At 35.8% G+C, this 18,828-nt stretch overlaps 1 protein-coding gene across 1 annotated transcript in view; it reads right to left on the bottom strand.

The window, feature by feature from the left end:
• The window catches only part of LOC110113697 (serine/threonine-protein kinase dst1), a 74,959-nt gene that overhangs the window by 24,747 nt on the left and 31,384 nt on the right, over positions 1-18,828 (bottom strand). Inside the window, exons 7-13 of the mRNA XM_020846373.2 lie at positions 14,948-15,010; positions 14,177-14,221; positions 14,039-14,074; positions 11,345-11,400; positions 9,654-9,735; positions 1,338-1,442; positions 1,103-1,250 (exon numbers count right to left, since the gene is read on the bottom strand). Of these exons, the coding sequence (XP_020702032.1) occupies positions 1,103-1,250; positions 1,338-1,442; positions 9,654-9,735; positions 11,345-11,400; positions 14,039-14,074; positions 14,177-14,221; positions 14,948-15,010 (535 nt within the window). The remainder of the gene's footprint in view (positions 1-1,102; positions 1,251-1,337; positions 1,443-9,653; positions 9,736-11,344; positions 11,401-14,038; positions 14,075-14,176; positions 14,222-14,947; positions 15,011-18,828) is intronic.

Here is an 18,828-nt window from a genome sequence, read left to right as displayed (position 1 = left end):
AATTAAATTTAAGAGGGAAAGATTTCTTAATTGAATTTAAATCAAGTGGGAAAGATTTCCTAAATGAATTTAAATTAAAGAGGAAAAATAATAAGGAAACAAATCAATTTTGGAGGCAATTTGAGAGCTTATTTAAGGGGGGGGTCGATCTAGAGTTTGTTTTGGGGCATGCATGTCTTGAGTTTGTTATAGTTTTCTATAGTTTTTTCTTTTGTGAGGACTTATTAGCGGCAACTAGGTTGCTTGGGAGAGTCGATCTACTCTCTAACTGTAAATCGCTTGTATCTTTTATTTCTTGTTGTGTTATTAATAAAAACCAGTCACTATTCCTCCTAAATCTGTTGTTTTCTGCATATTTTCTGAGAATTTCCTGATGTAGTTTTCTGAAATTGACTCCAAGGCGTATCACAAATATCCACAATTCAACTGAAATTCACACCGCAATTGAAAATTCATTTTGCAACAAATTTGACTAAAATCAAGTACCCTTGCAAAAACAATTACAAATTAGCGAAAAGGAGAACAATGAAAGAATTCCCAAGAAGGGACAATCAATGCCTTATGAAGGTATAATAAAATAACTTTCCCCAAAATTTGAAAGTTGCTCTTGTGACACCAAGAAAAATAAACATCCAATTAGCACAAATGATTAAAAGGACTCAAAATTTTACAAAACAAAAGTTTCCTATGAGTGCCTCAAGTTATGTATGTATAGACACCTAATTTCCTCAGGTCGGCTGTTATTGGAATTGATTCAATTCAAATTACAAAAATTGCATATCATGGTAGAGTAATACTGGTTAAGTCTAGGTAGCAACAGAACAGAAGACATCGTCCGAATAGACCAAAATCATCACACTACTTGTTTAATTCAGTACTACAACGATCAAAGGCACCATTGTTGGTACAGGATACGCCACCTGCTATAAAAGTGGCAAAGGCTACAATCCCACAACAATCGACAAAACAATTCAAAAAGATGATCTATTAGCTCTCTCTACTGTTTCTATTGACAAAACTTTCAATTAGAAAAGATATTTAATTAGTGTTGGATTCCAGCAAAGGAAATTTTGAAGGTAAAAAAGTATACACAGGTTTTTACCTGCACCCAGTTCAGTGTAATAAGTTGTTTGACTCAAATCGCAGCCTTCAGCAACTTTATCCAGTGCTTCAAGTGACTTTTGTGGTTTTGAAGGAACAGTGTCTCCATAGCTTCTATTTAGGCTTGTAGATTTATCAATACTTGCCATCTATATTGCATCATTGTAGATGTAGAACAAATTCAATCTTCAAATAGCATCACAAACAAAATGGAAATTTATGGCATAGATTATAACCTGAGCTTGTGCTTGTGCCGCCATTGCAGCTCTAATTTGCCGAGCCCTTTTGATCATTGGCAGCATCTTTGAAGCTCCCCACTGACCCCTTTCAATAAATTTGTGCTGCATTGAAAAATAAATTTAACAGGTCTAGGGAAGGAAAATAAGAATTAAATATCATATGCGCCATCATGGGTCCTGCACAAAAACAAACTACTTCGTGGATGGATTTTTTTCAATCAATATCACATAACTATAATCTGACCCAACAAAATATTAACTTTGGACCAAATTGGCAAGTTAAAGAAAGAAAGAGATGTCCAAAACAAAATTAGAAAAAAGAAAAAAGTTTTGGCAAGTCATACCTAATTACCCAATTTTGATTTGTTCATACATGAACAACAAACGCTCAGGTAAATGAATCAGGAAATCCAATATAACTGACACACCTAGAATAATAACAATAAGTTGATTCGTAATAGATTGTCCATTAAAAATGTCCTTCACATAAACTAAAAAAGGAACACATATGTGATGTCTGTGGAAAAGACGAGGCTGGGGTAGTAGAAGTGATGTGATACCACCAGGAGTTAGCGAGAAATTTGAAGAGCAATTGTCTAAAGCTTTTCCAATTACAAAATTATCGTTTACAACAAAGAGATTTTACAAATTTGTAATTTTTAATTTGTTTAGGCAAAGAAGTATAATTTAGGTTAACCAAGACAATTCAATTAAACTCCAAAGACGAGTAAAGTTATGAGTGCAATAACAAAATCCACAATTTAATAATGAGAAGTTTCACCTTGAGGACCTCCTCACTCATTCACTCGTGGGTGGGGCTGCAAGCGAACCAAATGTTCGACGAGCTACTCGTTGTTCGGTTCGATTAAAGCTCGTTTGTGATCATTTAATTAACTAAACAAACAAACTTGAACAATATTTTAAATACTCGATTCTTAAATAAACAAACTTGAACACTAATGTGTTCGGATCATTTATGTTCACGAACAACATCATTTGAAGTTCGTGAACAAGCTCGACATTAAACTCGATAAGAAGCTCGATTCGTGTTCGATTTTGAACTCGTGAATAAGCTCAATAAAAATAATTAATATTTGACTATAGAATAAATAAATATAAATAATCATTGCCTTTGTTACATAGACAATTGCTTTTATTATAAATGTGTTTGCTCATAAATATGTTAAATGGCTAAATTTGAAAATAATTTCAGATCTAGTGAGTAATTAGAGATTAATTTCTTCGAAATTTGAATTTGAAAAAAGTGGAAATTAGGAAGGAAAGTGGGGAGGGGATTGAATTAATTAGATCATTGATTTTTGTGATCTAATTAATTAGGGGGGTGGGGGGGGCCAAGGAGAAAGAGATGGAGGGATTTGGGTATTAATGAGGTGGACCCACGCAATTAAGGGGAATGATGATTTAAATCTGAAATTGATTTCATATTTAAATTAACAGGGAATGTTTCCTATATTAGAGGAGGATCATTTAACAGAAAATTTGAAATTTAAATAATTGAATTTGAATTTAAATCAACTCCTAAATTAATGGGACCAAATTAGGAAAGGTTTTATGACGGATTTGAATTTAAATTTGGAGGGGGGGAAATGTATGGGGCCTGCGGCTGTAGCAGGTAAGAGGGTCGACGGGTGGGGGTGAACCAGGCAGTTCACCGGCCGGTTGGGCTGTGGTTGGGAGCCGACAGACGGTGGGGCATCGGGATGTGGGATGTCGTCAGTTGGGAAGGTGATAAGAGGGAGGGGGCTATTGGTTTGAGAGAAAGGGGAAAGAGGGGCGGCGGGTTTGGAGAGGTAAGAAGGGAGGAAGAAGAAGAATATTAAAATAAAAAACCAAGAGCTCACCCCTTGGTGGGCTGTTGGGTACTCATTTGGCCTCTCCTAGGCTTCACAACTCTCAAGAAATCACAAAGAGATCAACAAGAAAACAAGTTAGAATTTCATTCATCAAACATCATTAACCTCATATAAGGGAAAAGAGGGCTATAAATAAGCCTCATACAAGAACAAAACAAAAGACCAAATTACCCCTTGGGGTTACATGCATCTAGTCCCTCAAGTGAGGGTAAAAAAGGAAAAGAACACTAAAATAATAAAATTATAATACATCAATCAGAAATAAAAGATGCGAGCGTAGCCGTAGATCTTTGATGTCTCCTCGCACTAGAATATCTTGTAGATGTCCTCATCCTTCTCCCCGGATGGGAGAAAACTGGACTCCGTCGAGTGGGTGTTTCAATGACTCTCGCAGAGCTGTAAATGAGTCTGGGTCCAATCTCTGCAACTCATCTCGATCAACCCATGTATCCTCTATCTCTGGTGTTTCTTTCCCGTCAACTAAGTATCTTCGATGCCCTCCTTTCGTGGAAATGATCTCATCATCTAGTATTGCTTCAATCTTCTCCATATTGGGTAAATGAGACAAATTGGGAAGTGGAGGTAGGTTAGGGATCTCACCAGGCGGGGTCGCACAAGGTTCATTATGAAGTGGATTATTGGGGCTAAACGCAGGTCCCTCGAAGGCTACTAGATCTTCTATATTAAACGTAGAATTAATGTTAAAATCTTTAGGAAGGTTCAACACATAAGCATTACTATTTCTTTTTGAAATTATCTTAAAAGGTCCGGCGCTTCTAGCATGCAACTTCTTTATGGAACCTAGAGGAAAACGCTCCGGACGGATCTGCACCATCACAAAGTCTCCAACTTCGAATTCTTTAAATCTTTTCTTGTGATAAGCAATAAGTTTATAATTGATATTTGCTTTGTTCAATTTTCTTTTTAATTTCTTTATGTAACTCCTGGAGATGAGATGTAAATGTGGATGCCAGAGACTTGGTGTGCATGATGATTGACCCTGAATTGTGGGCTCACACAAAAAATATAAACAGAGGACAATTTTGGAGGAAGACAGACTTAAAACACACAAACATACTGACTCACAAGCACAGATATGTAGGAATAAAGATGTGTCAGTCACAAAATGATAGGACAAAGTTTTCATTTTTTTAAGGGAACTGGTGTAGAAGGAGCAATAAAGACATCCTTAGCTAAAAGAGCATTTCTATAGGGAGTTTCAGCTAGGGTCATAAATAGTCTCCTAGGGGCAGCAGGGTAATCTAGCAAATTTATCCAACTAGGAGAGAGATGGTCCTTAATAGGGAATGACAAGAATATAGAGTGCATAATGGAGGAATCAGGAACATGATAAGATGATGGGTCCTGATTCACAACCATAATGGGATAGCCTAAAGAGTCACCAGCAAGTATGGGACTCAAAAGATTGGGTAGAGTGTCCAGAACAGATGTGGGCACAACAGTTAGAGAGATGACATGAAAGTGTGGGCTAATACTCCCTCTAACATTAAAGTCGGTACGAGAAATGGTGAGATAAGTCCAATCAAGACAGACACACTCTTTCAAATGTAAATCTAAAGGAGCAACTCCTAAAACAGACTCCAATAAAACAAAAGGATGCTCATTTCTCAAATTAGGCTCAAAATCATTCAGATTCAAATTAATGTCTTCCGAATTCTTATTAATAATCTCAATAAAATTAGGTTTAGTTATAACCCTAAGATCAATGGATTTGGGGTCAATTAAATTGGGATCCAAATCAAGTAGTAAATTCAATTAAATCACTTCCAACTCGAGATTATCCACATCACCATCAGAATTATTTAAAATTAACTCAGAATTGTTTAGACTCAACTCAATAGGAGATAAAAGTAAATCAGAATCTTCCGAATTTAATTTCGAAGTGCTCAAGGTCAAATCAGTTTCTTTCGAGATCAAATTGATATCGTCCAAGTAGACTTTATCCAAAAGGATATCCTTGATGAGATTAGAATCAGGATGAGCTAAGGTATCAATGTTTAAAAGTTCTAAATCTCCTAACACGTGGTTTAAGTTATGCAATGAGTTTAATTCAATCATTTCAGTTTCATCCTCAAAGAAGTATTCGTTATCAGTGATATCATTAGTATCCATAAAATGGATGCACTCAGTTTCAGGGTCAGGGGACTTTTTCTTTGTACTGCAATTGTTTGTTAAAACTACACTCACAGGATCAAAGACTGGGAGGCCAAAGGTTAGGTAGCTTCATAATTCCTATTAGATTGAAAGGTGGTAAAATCACTCACGAGGTGAGGTAAATCGGGATCCACCATGCAGAGAGGATGAGCGCTCAGACAAGGTAGACTGGGATGGCTAGGAGTCGGCCCAAGTGAGGAGTCATATGGGACCGATCCGACAGAAGACTCATTAGAGGGTCGGCCATCAAGGCTAGGTGAAGCAACCCTGATGTTACTAAGGGATGGGTGGTCTCGAACACAGTGATGTCCACGAGTTGTCCCAACAAAAGAGGCTGGGTGGTGTTCCAGATGAAAATCACTAGGTGTTGGGGCCACTATGTGAGTAGAAGTGGTATGTTGGACAGGTTTAGGGATAATCACAGAGGTGGGGAACTGAATAATTGCCGCTTGGTGAGCACTAGGAGTTACGATGTCAGATTGGAGTGTAAAAGGTGAGTAGGACTGACTCTCACATGTAGGGTTCTGGAAAAATATTGCATCCTAAAGTTTGATGAACAGGAGGTGACCTAATCTTAAAATCAGATGGTTGGCCACAAGTAGGGGAAAATATTTTAATCTAAGTTCTCGTATCATGTCTTTCCAATCGGAAATAGGGTATTCACCATGAGACTCTTTATGATCTTACAACCTCGTCCAAAATTGACGAGCACGACCATTCAGGTGAGACTTAACAATGCTCACCCGATGGGACTCAGGTATATCACGAGATTCAAAATAGTCTTCTAATTGTCTAACACATTCCTTAAAGTAGTAGGATCGGAGGAACCATCAAAGGTGGGCAGACGGTTATGTGACTCTAAGTGAGGTTGTTGCGGCTTGGGCTCAGTACTAGGTTGATAAGCAGAGTGGGTAATCTTCCGACTAATATGATTGACCGACTGGGGCACATACCTAGAGTGGGGAGAGTCAACATGTTTCTCCTTCAAGGTTTTAGTTATAGAGCCCACTAGGTTAACTAGGTCGTCTAACTTCTTTTGAAGCCCTATCAGGTCCATTGGAAAGCACTAAGTGATACCTAATGAAGATTGGGTGTAAGGGATAGCATCTATAAGGAGAAAACACCATTATGAATTGATATATGGTGCAGGAAATTACTGGACGGCAAGCTACAAGAGAGACTTAAGTGATCTAGGCAATTAGGAAGGTTGCTAGGTTGAGGACAGCACCTAAACACTTAAGAAACTAGCATAATGTTCACTAAATGAGTGCTGGAAATGCGTGGACAGCAAGCATAATAGAGAATTAAAATATTTTAAAAGATGATATGCATGTAATAATAAAGATCATGGTTAGACAAACCCCTAGGATGACTTCTAGCACATGTTATGCATGTCTACCATGCTCTGATACCAAGATGATGTGATACCACCAGGAGTTAGCGAGAAATTAAGAAGAGCAATTGTCTAAAGCTTTTCCAATTACAAAATTATCGTTCACAACAAAGAGATTTTACAAATTTGTAGTTTTTAACTTGCTTAGGAAAAGAAGTACAATTTAGATTAACCAAGACAATTCAATCAAACTCCAAAGACAAGAGTAAAGTTATGAGCGCAATAAAAAAATCCACAATTTAATAATGAAAGGTTTCACCTTGAGGACCTCCTCACTCATTCATTCGTGGGGTTAGCGGAAGAAGATGCTCCACACTAGAGAAGAGTTTACCACTAGGAAGAAGGAGCCAAAGAACTTCGTTGTTGCAAAGGTAGCCGGCGACGGATGGATTTTGACGTCCCAGGATCGTCCATGATCCAGTTGTGAGGTGTTCCTCAATTGACGGTGCCAACGTAAAGATGATGCGTTCAATGTAACTTTCCACGGAGTTGTCGACGTCCAAGTTGAAATCGACGAATGGGGATCTGTGAATGTCGGTTCAGCCAAAGAATCCTCTACGAACCCATGATCAACATCCGGGTCGGCCATGCATGATTGTCTAAGAGAGAAAATAGAGAGTGAGAGGAGGGGTCGGGTAGGCTCAGCCAAGCAAAGGGGAAGAAGGAAAAAGGCTAAATCTGAAAATAATTTCATATCTAGTGAGTAATTAAAGATTAATTTCTTTGAAATTTGAATTTGAAACAAGAAGGAATTATGAGGGAAAGTATGGAGGGGATTGAATTAATTATATTCTTAATTTATGGGATCTAATTAATTAAAAAGGGGGGCGGTTAAGGTGGCCGGCCAAGGAGAGAGGGAGGGAGGGATTTGGGTATCCACGCAATTAAGGGGATTGATTATTTAAATCTGAAATTGATTTCATATTTAAATTAATTGGGAATGTTTCATATATTAGAGGAGGGATCATTTAAGAGAAAATTTGAAATTCAAATAATTGAATTTGAATTTAAATCAACTCCTAAATTAATGGGACCAAATTAGGAAAGGTTTTATGGTGGATTTGAATTCAAATTTGGAAGGGGAAAACGTATGGGGTCGGCAGCTGTAGCAGGGAAGAGGGTCGACGGGTGAGGGTGAACCAGGCGGTTCAACGGCCGGTTAGGCTGTGGTTGGGAGCCGGCATACGGTGAGGCATCGAGATGTGGGATGTCGTCAATTGTGAAGGTGATGAGAGGGAGGGGGCTATTGGTTTGGGAGAAAGGGGGAAGAGGGGCGGCAGGTTTGGAGAGGGAAGGAGGAGGAGGAAGAAGTGATGTAGGCAAGGGGGGGGGTCAAATCAAATCCTAATATTTGATTTTTGACTTCCCTAGCTCATTAATGTCTAGTGAAAGATTTGAGGATCTTTTGGGCTGTTAAGTTTCCCCTCTCTTGCCTATATATAGTAGATGTTTTGGGCTTTTTAAATGTGAATGTGATAATGTGATTTTTGGAGATAAAACCTGCGGGTTTGTTGTTTGGAAAAGCTTGCGAGCTTTGTCCATTCCCTCTTCCACCTCCTTCGTAAATCCTGCGGGCTCTTCCCAACCTTCGTCTCGACTTCTAATATCTTTCTAGTATCCGCAAGTGCCACTCCATCAGTATCCTTCTTCTCTATGTGAAGCAACTATAGGGTGTCTTGTTTGAGTCATTTGTAAGTTTCAAAATTGTAAGTGTCGTCAAGTAAGTGTCTATGTTTGTAAGTTTCTTTATATAATATAAAAAGTGTCTTTTGAGTATTTTTATGTCTTTATTTTGTACTTAGAAAGAGTTTCTTTTTTTGTGATCAAAAATTTGAGTCCCTCTCCCAAATTTTTGATTGCATCAAGAAGATTAAAATAAAAGAACCAAGGGTTGGATACTCTGTTGGCCTCTCCTAGGCTTCACCACTCTCAAAAACTCACAAAGAAATCAACAAGAAAACAAGCTAAAATTTCATTCATCAAACATCATTAAACTCATAAGAGGCAAAAGAGGGCTATAAATAGGCCCCATACAAGAACAAAACAAAAGACCAAATTACCCCTTGGGGTTACATGCATGTAGTCCCTCAAGTGAGGGTAAGAACGGAAAATAACACAAATAATAAAATTACAATACATCAATCAGAAATAAAAGATGTGAGTGTAGCCATAGATCTTCGATGTCTCCTCGCGCTAGAATATCCTATAGATGTCCTCATCAAAGGGGGTTTTGATTTTTGTTGTTCTAGAGTTCAGTTATTCCATTTATTCCATTTACATTTCCCAGAAAAGATAGTGCAGCCTCTAAGAGGACCTCTGAGGAAAGTCAGGAGAATTTGTAGTCGCCATGCTTAAGTGCACCTTAATAATAAGGTTGTTGCACGATCTCCCACTAAGGTAGTTGGGTGAGGATGATGTACATTACTTCAGCCCAACTTTGAAAGGAGACACCTCTAAAATTAAAATGACAAGTTACAGAAGGAAATGAAAATGGAAATTGAAATAATTATATTGGGAAGAAGTATTAGCCAAAGAAGTATTAGCCAGACAAGCTCACATGACACCATATACTATTTTTCTTCTAAACACTAAGAACAGCTGCTTTTATTGAAGTCTAGCATCATATAATAAGCCAACATATGAAAAGAAAAATACATTAAAAAAATTATGCATATGATGAGCACTAAATAATAAGCAGCCTTTCAAGAAGGAAAATGAAGAAGCAAATTACTAAATATTACATAAACTGAAAATGTCATCATCATCATTAATCATATCCCAACTATTTGGGGCTGGAAATATTAATCTTTATTTTTTATTTGTTCTTTTTGTGAGATATTCTCTAATCAAATGCCATAAATATGGTCTTACCTTCAGCATTTCTGTAGCAGGAGGGCGCAGACGTGGATCTTTAGTCAAGCATTTCGCGATAAAATCATGGAAAAGCAAAGACCTAAAATGGAACGCAAAACATAATAAGACCAAAGAATAGCATTTTGCGCAAAAGGATATATATATATATACTCGGAAAAGATTTTTCTTTACATTTTGGCTTCAATAGACAATTAGTTTGATTTTAGAGTCTAAGATAAGACTTTCGAGTCGAGCCTTGAGGGAATCACCAGTTAGAGATTTCAATATTGTTAAGAATTGCCTTAGCTTCATAATTTCAAAATGAACCCAAGATAACACAATCAAGGTTCAGTGCACCACACTAAGGATGTACCAAAGAAGAAAGTAGAATACCCATCACATCACAAACTGGCATGCCTAATACTCATAAAAAGCCATCATCTATTAGCAAACACGCATGATACAGCACTATCAAGGAAAGTGGTAGAACCCCAACCAGTAGCAAAAATCAGCGGATTATATCCATGCATTATGGCATTTAATTAGAATCAAAAGACATAGAATCGATTTATGCATAGTTCAAATATGAAGCCGCATAACTGCTAAATGAAATAGTAACATAAGCATACCACTTCTCTTTACCAGAAAGTAACCACAAAGGAAAAGACAATCTAGGAAGGTTCGGTGCATCACAAACTAAGGATACTGCAAAAGAGAAAGTGGAATACCCATCACATCAAAAACTGGCATAATTATGTGCTGGAAACGACATAAAATAATATATCATATATGATGCACCGACACTTATCTTCAAAGAGATGTGCAGCGTCCAACACGTATTGGACACAACATGTGTATGACAAACCTTCGACGCGTGTCGGACACGCCGAGAACGTGTCTGATATTAAAAATAAATTGGACGTGTCTTAAATATTATGAATGTTTTAAATATAATTTCTTATGCATCAAATTTTTTTTTTATTAAAAAAAAAATTCTTCTTTTCTCTCCACAGCCTCAAATCAATCCCCCGTACTCAATACCTCATTCCTTAAACATTCTCATTTTAATTTCTCACTAGCGGGTTACAACTAGGGTTTCACAACAATGCACGGTGTTATCACAACATAGACATCCGACGTTGTCACAACATCAATATTTTATAACCATCTTAACATCAAAGTTTGATGATGCCTTAACATTGATGTTTGACTCCAGCAATTTTTACACCAACAATCACGTCCTTGGGCCATCCTGACATCTCATCTTGTCTAACGTCATCTCAACATAAACAACCGACGCCATCTTGACATCGGGGGTTAACATTGTCTCGACATAGAGGGTTAATATTGCCTCGACATCGATGCCAGATGCCCACTGCATAGCATCAATGTCTGGCACGACATCCATGCCAGACTCTCGGCATCCTAATATCAATCATTTTAAGCATAAATCATAATTAAATGACATAACATTCTACTTATTAAATTTTTATATACTATTCTTAATATATAAAATTATACTATTGTGTACAATCCATGTCCGTATCCAATATTTTCAATAATACACATGTTCGTTTTGTCATAAACGTGTCTACGCATCATAGTATATGTACAACATTGGCATGTAGAAACAAAAGAAACAAAATGAATTTTTGCAGACTTCACATGTGAAGACACAATACTCATAAAAGAAATAGTAATAAGCATACCACTTCTCTTTATCCTCAAGCATTGGAGCTGGCTCCCTAGATATCATGAATAACACCTAATAATATTGGACCATTTATCAGAAAATCAAACCAACTAAATCATAAATTACCAAAGGCAACAAAGCAATCAAATTTGGAAGCTTGATATGGCATTATGTAATAGTAAGGAATGAGCACAATAGAAGCACAGAAACATGAGAACTGGATGAAAGGATGACTTTAGTTTAACTAACTCATTAAAATCTTAATAATCATTGGTAAGCCATGATTCCACAAGTAGCTTCTAATTGTGCACTTTCAATCTTTCATTAGTCATTATCACTGTTTAATTAATTATGTTTAGAAATATAATAACATGCATCGCATGATTCGTACTTAAAATTTGTTACAAAAATTAACTTATTCCTCTAGTTTTATATGCACAGTATGTCCGCAAGAATAAAGCAATGTGACTCAATTTTCGGATGTAAAGAACAAACTGGGATAAAAGGATGATTTAAAAGCCAATTCAACGAAACTTTAGAGAATCAGAGCCAGAAGATAATGTTGACAAAGAAATAAATGTTGGCAATCGTAATATTTAAGTAACATGCTCACGTTTACATGATGACATTGTATATAAATTAGAAAAGCAGTGTAAAATTACTTTCATAATCGATCAGAAAAGTTGGAAGGTATAGTGAAAATCAATTATCTTGATTAAAAAAAACATTTATCAGACAAAAAATATAGTGATACCTAACATGAAAAGAAAACCAAGTAATGTGCTACCATATAAAGCATACTCACTTCACCTTCTTTATTTATTTTTTTGGATCCTATTTATTATTTGACTCAAAATAAATAATAGCCTCTTCACTAATAGCTGTTCCTCTAGCTACTAGATGCTCCAGCTTTAAATTCTATGTGACAGGATGCAAAATAATTAAGGCGGCATTTGCAGGTTTCTCCTCTAAGGCTCTAACACTACACTGAACATTTAACTGATTTAAGAGGGTGAGCAATCCAATCTAGACCAATCCAACAAGTCCCAATATCGGTTCAAAGCTATTTGGTCTGATTCTTAAGCCAAGCTAAGCCTGGCTCAAGCAGGTCCAATCTAACATTGATTTGGACCGTGTTCACCTTGTCAATAGCAATTTGAGCTTGATTAAGAAAAAAAATGTTCCACTTCTTAAATCAGCTTTCAATCTTAAAGTAAAATTCCTAACCTAGCATATATATATGCTTCCATATATATAAATGCAAACATATAAATAGATAGATCCATAAATTTATATATGCAATCATGAACTCATGCATGCATACTCGTGCATACATTCAAACATATACATATCTATTTCAAGTCAAGCACAAGCTAGCTTTATACAATCCATGCATGGCTCAATCCAAGTTTGATTCAAGCTAGGACAGCACATAAGTTGGCTTGTTGACTGCAAAATAGTAAGAAAAAAACAGAGCATCATTCCCTCTACCATCAGCTCTAAACTAAAGGTAGTAAATTTCATTTTCTTAAAACCAAAATCGCTACTATTATAAACTAAACATTTAGTGATTATTGATTAGCCTTAATTTTAAATTCTCTCTCATGATTAGGACTAATTAACCATAAGGGATTGTGCCTAAGGAAAACTGATCATAAAGCCCTCACAGAATGATAGTGAAATCTCTAGGTAATTACTTATCTATAATCTAAATTTGCTTTTAAAAATTTGACCAGAAAACACACTCTCTTAGAAGATCCGAATGCAATTTTTTTAAACCCGCAACAAGCATGGGTGGCTTGAGTGCAATAGGTGAAAAGAAGGCAGCGGCAATGCAGTGAAGCAGATGTAATAAAGGAATAAAGGGCAAGCATGACTACAGATACAAAGCAAACACATTAGGGAAGAAGTGATGCGCATGTGTGAAGTAAGACGCAAGTAGATGTCACATACAAAAAACCAATCAAGCATTAGGTCAACATGATAGCTAACCCAAGCATTAGAATAGTGTCATCTGTGAGCAAGACGTGTGCAAAAGGTATTCATGTTAGATGTTGGGCAAGAAGACTCCAAACAAAACTAAATGACGCAAGTAGAGTGAGCAAGAATTTGAAACTACTAACTAATGCAAAGGTATCAGAAGAGAGAGGGCATAAAAGTGGAGGCTTTAATTTGAATTCATTAATCAATCCAGAAAAACAAGTTAGGAGATCCTATTTACATAAATAGATTTACAAGATAAGTTTGAATCAACATTTGAAAATAAATATAATCCTATCAAAAATCTAATCCTAAACAATTTGAATGTAAAATTATTCAATAAGGATAGCTAATGTTAATTTAAATTAAAATACATTTAAATTTTTCAAATTTAAACAAAATAGCTGAAATAAATCCTAAACTAGCATTATCCTGACCTTTTGTGTTCCGTCAAAATGAATAGTAGTATTTACCAATGCTCAAAGACATTCTTGATCATAAATGTCTTCTACATAATCAAAAAGAGATGTAACCAAACACAGTGGATGACAATGAACCGGATGACTCCCATCAGGAAAGCAATAAGCATTAGGTAGATTGCAAATATATTTAATGAGAGCCAGATAGGTAGCTTAATCAACAGATGACTAGAATATGTAAAGTATAATTGGAATATCATAGTGCATAGCAGAAAGAAAAGACAAGCAAGAGGTTATGATTAAGTACTAACTCTCATTGGATGCACAGAGGATCGAGGCGGAAGTCCCTGGGATTGATTAAAAAATGAATATTTATACAATGATGACATCATTATGCTGTAACTAACATGGAAGAAAAAATTCCAAGTAGAAATGCACAGAGATCATACCTCTGCCATTTCAATTGCAGAAACACCAAGTGCCCACACATCTACCTGAAAGGTAGAAAGAAAACCTTTATAATCATTCATGCATTTCATTACAAAGTCCTGAGGCAGGTTTAGTTAATAGAATGGCAAAACTTAAGGAGTCCATGCCCAGCACAAGATAATTTTGGGTTTGTGGAAAAAATACAACTAAAGTAAGTAAAGAGCAAAACAAGCATTCCTGCGATGACAAAGGATCCAACTATCAACACCGTCACACTAGCTTACAGGCAAGTATTGATAAACCTGAGATGTTATTGGGAAATAAGGGCAACCTAGTACTGCACAATGGTGACGTCAACATTCATCAAGGCTTTGTTCTTCATCAATTTTCTCTTCGTTAAGCCTCATACAGACTGCCAGTACATAAACAGGAAAAGAAATGCACTTCTGTCAGCCCATGGATACAATCTTGGGTTACAGATCTTCGGAACAAGCTCTAAGAAATTAGAGCTGATAATCGGTATATTCAATGAAGAAACCCAGATAAAAAAGGTTTAAAACGATCAGCTTAAATATTTTAACTTGGCATTCACGAATCTCCCATTGTTCAATAAAGCTGCATTTTATAACTATATACTTACAGATGAGTAACCATTGCCAAAATATTGAAACTAATATGCCATTGCAACAGTGATTATAGCGTAGCATGTTCCACTTCGTATATCATTGTAGCAACAAACAATAGTTTATTAACACAAGGGCAAGACGAAGGAGAACAATGTGGCAGCAAACCTTTCCATCATAGCGACTCTCTTGAATAACTTCTGGAGCCATCCAATGTGGAGTACCAATAAACTACATAAAAAAAAACACAAATCATGCTAATCTGGTTTAGAAAGCAAATGTGTGGGGTGAAAAGTAGAAAAATAAGAAAGAAACTACTTTGAATTTTATTTTTTAGGTACAAAAAGTGCATATATAAACTCATCCAAAAGTGCTGAAATGAAAATAAATCAAAATTATTTATATAAAAAGAGTCTGCAATAGAGGCCAACAGCTAGAAGAGGCAGAGGAGATACATGGATTGCAATCTAAGAGTCATAAGAAGATCAATCCAATTGTTAGAACTGTTAATCCATGTGCTCAAGAATCCTACAAAGACTTGTTGACTTGTGGGTCTCATTATGATTCAACACTCTGTCAAACTGAATGGTATAAATCAATCATTATAAATTTGTTTATAATATTTTTGGATGTGGTGTGCAGAATCCTTAGGTGAAAATGTCTACAAGTTAATCTCTTGTTGTCACATATGTAGTGTAAATCAACACACTTTCCAATTTCTTTTTTATAAATGCCTATCCACCTCCACATGTTTTGTTAGACTATAAGCAATACTAATGACAGATTTATTGTCACAGTATTTCTTCATAGACCCACAGAAGCCCACAAATTCAATTAGGCAATGGCTCCAAATTCAAATTTAGCACTAAATCTTGAAACAAGTTGTTTTTGGCTCCTCCATCTTATGAGATTTTCTCCCAAATAATAAACATTCTCTTCATGTGGATCATCTATTCACTGATGATCTTGTATAGCCTGCATTAGTATATTTTTCAATTTATAAAACATCAATGATTTTCATAATAAATTCCTTTACTATGCTTAAAGTTATCTAAGAATTCTATAAGAAACTTGAGTCATGGTTTAAAATTGCGCAATATGAGGCTCGCCTTGAGGCCCGCCTTTGCGCAATTCCAATAAAAAACGCCTCGATGCTTACGCCTCGAGTTTTTTTATGAGGCTTGCGCCTCAACTTGGTTGAGGCCCGCCTCGCCTCACGCTATATATATTAAAACTTACATAAATCTTGAAGTAAATGCCCGACATTAGACTCTATAGGAGAGGAGGAAGGGGAGAGAGCAGTTCACCATAATGATGATTCAAATGAAGAACCCCTTAGTGATGATAGTGCTGATGACTTATGAGTTTTTATGTGATATGTCATTGCTATTTATTTTTGGAAATTGGAATTATATGTTAATGAAAAGAATACTGGGATTTGGGAAAGAAAGAATTTTGAGTTGAACTATATTTCATGTTGTCTTATTATTGAGATATTTTGATTTCACTTCATATCTTATGCTTTTTTATGTTTTATATTATTCACTCATTAGTATATAAAAATTTTATCATTTTATGTTTACGCAATCTTTTGATTTTGAGGCTTACGCCTCAAAACGCCTTGAGGCTTACGCTTCGCCTCACGAATGAAAAACGCCTCAATACCCGAATACGCAATTTTAAACATTGACTTGAATGTGAGACTATTTGCGTTTATACATGAATTGATTGATGGAACTTACTATAAATGTGATATTTAGATTAGTGTTAGATAAATAGATCTTTTACTAACCAATTCTTGATAGTGTCCAATATCTACATTTTCTTCATCAACAGAGTGAGTCCAATTTTTTATCTGATTCAACTAAGCTTTCACAAAGCTCACAATTAATCACTTTTTCTTTCAATAGATCCATGATACATTTTTGTTAAGAGATGAACAATCCTTATTCAAATTGAGTAACTTATATTCCCAAAAAAGTACCTGAATTGGTCCAATACTTTGATCTAACACTTTTCAGCAAACTTTTTTCCTTAAAGACGTCCTTTTTCTATTTTCATTAGCTGTGACAATTATACTGTCAATATATACAACATGAATTGAGATTTTATCATCAGCGGAGTGTTTTATGAAAAAACTGTGATCTTATTTATCTTCATTCATGACTTTTGTGAATACACAAGACTAATGCTTTTGTAGATATTTAAGGTCCTACGAAACCATTTTTAATTTACATATTTTATTCTTTGTGAAATAACTATCAAATCCTGATGGCATTTTCACATATATTTCTTCAATTTTCCCATGTAGGAAAGCAATTTGTATATTATACTAATGCATGTTAGTTGCAAGAGAAATTCATATACGTATTGTAATCATTTTCACAACAAGAGCAAAAATTTACTCATAGTCAATTCCATAGAGTTGAGTTTATCATTAGCTATTAAAATCATTTCATAATATTTTAGGCTTCTATCTACTCCATATTTTATAGAAAAAAAATTTACATTCTACCATTTTCTTCCATTTTGGTAGTTCAACGAGCAACCAAGTGTAATTTTTTTTTCGAGCATTCATCTCCTCTCATAACATCCCCCAATTTTTAGTTTCAAGTGCCTCAAATAAAGTTTGTGGTATTATAATGATAATAGATTTGAAATTTATAAAGCTTTATGAGTAAAACATTTTTTAAAATATACGTACTAAGAGATGCGATGCAAAAAAGAATGTGAAGTGATAGGTTGATCATTCTTATCTGATAATGGTTTCGAGTATTGAACTTGCTAGAGATTTTGATTGAGCTTATTTGATGAAATCAAAAAACACTAGATTTGCAAACACAAAGTCTTCTTGTCCTTAAAACAAAAGACTAACACAAATAGAACAATACAATACTATTATATCTCACAATAGCTTAAACAAACACAACCACACCTTACAACTTCAAATAAAAGGACACAACAACACCATACGACTAATCAAAGCTTTGAGAAGAAAGATACAATGGAATGGAAACCATGGTTAGAAAAAATAGATTAGAAAACCGAGATGAATTAGAAGAAGAAGAGAGGTAGAAGATTAGCTCGCAAACTAAAAACACTTGGGTTTTGTTCTCGAAAAATCACTACATTTCACTCTCTTAAAACTGCCACAAACAGACCCTACAAATAGAGAAAAAGAAGCCCAAAAGACACCCAAGCAGCCGCCCAAAACAGCCAACCAAAACAGAGGAAAAGGAGCTCAAAAGGCACCCCAGAACAGCCGCCCAAATCAGCCAACCAGAACAGGGGAAAAGGAGGCCAACAGCCAGCCAAAAAGGGGAAGAAAAAGGCAGGATTAAAGGCACGGTAGAAGCCCACCCGAATAGCTAGGAATCGGGAAAGCCAAGGGGTAACAATAGGTACCGAACAGCCAAGACCAGGGGAACCGGAAAAGCCAGGGAGCAGCAGCATAACAGCCAATTTTTTTGAGTTTAAGTTGCATGAATTTGTCAAGATAAAAAAATAGAAATTTTATCAAACTTATCTTCTAATTGAGTTTTCTCCCAGTGAAGATGAGTTTTATTTAAAAAAACTTTGTTTCTCATCAAATGTGATATTTTTAAAATAAAAAAATTGTGGTAGGATTGTTAAGTGTTGGCCCAATTTTAGATTAGGTTAATTTACAAGACATCATATTAACTATAAATGCCTACAAATAGGTTTATAGGTTGTTCTAATGTACTTCTCCCCAACCATGAATTAATAAAGGTTATGAGTGACTTTCTCCCTTCTCCCCTCTCTACACTATCCTTCTCCCTCTCTTCTCTTTGGAAGGTTGTTCTTGCAGCCATGAAGAATTATTCTTCCTCCAAAAATTGCATAACAAGTAGTATCAGAGCCTTATGGAGGCAATCAAGGAGAAAGATTCTCGTGTTCCAAAAAGCGTAGTTGGATCACGCATGAAGGTGGACAGAAGGGGAGGCGCGACTTCGGTCACAGGTTTGTTCGCAAAAGGAGAACTGGAGCCACCTGTGTGGTTTCGCGAGAGTTTGGCAGGTCGGAAGCTT

Source organism: Dendrobium catenatum, unplaced genomic scaffold (genome assembly GCF_001605985.2).
Source record: "Dendrobium catenatum unplaced genomic scaffold, ASM160598v2 fragScaff_scaffold_624, whole genome shotgun sequence".
Classification (NCBI taxonomy): Eukaryota; Viridiplantae; Streptophyta; class Magnoliopsida; order Asparagales; family Orchidaceae; genus Dendrobium; species Dendrobium catenatum.
The sequence above is the reverse complement of the archived record's forward strand: the minus strand, read 5'-3'. Positions and strand labels throughout refer to the sequence as shown.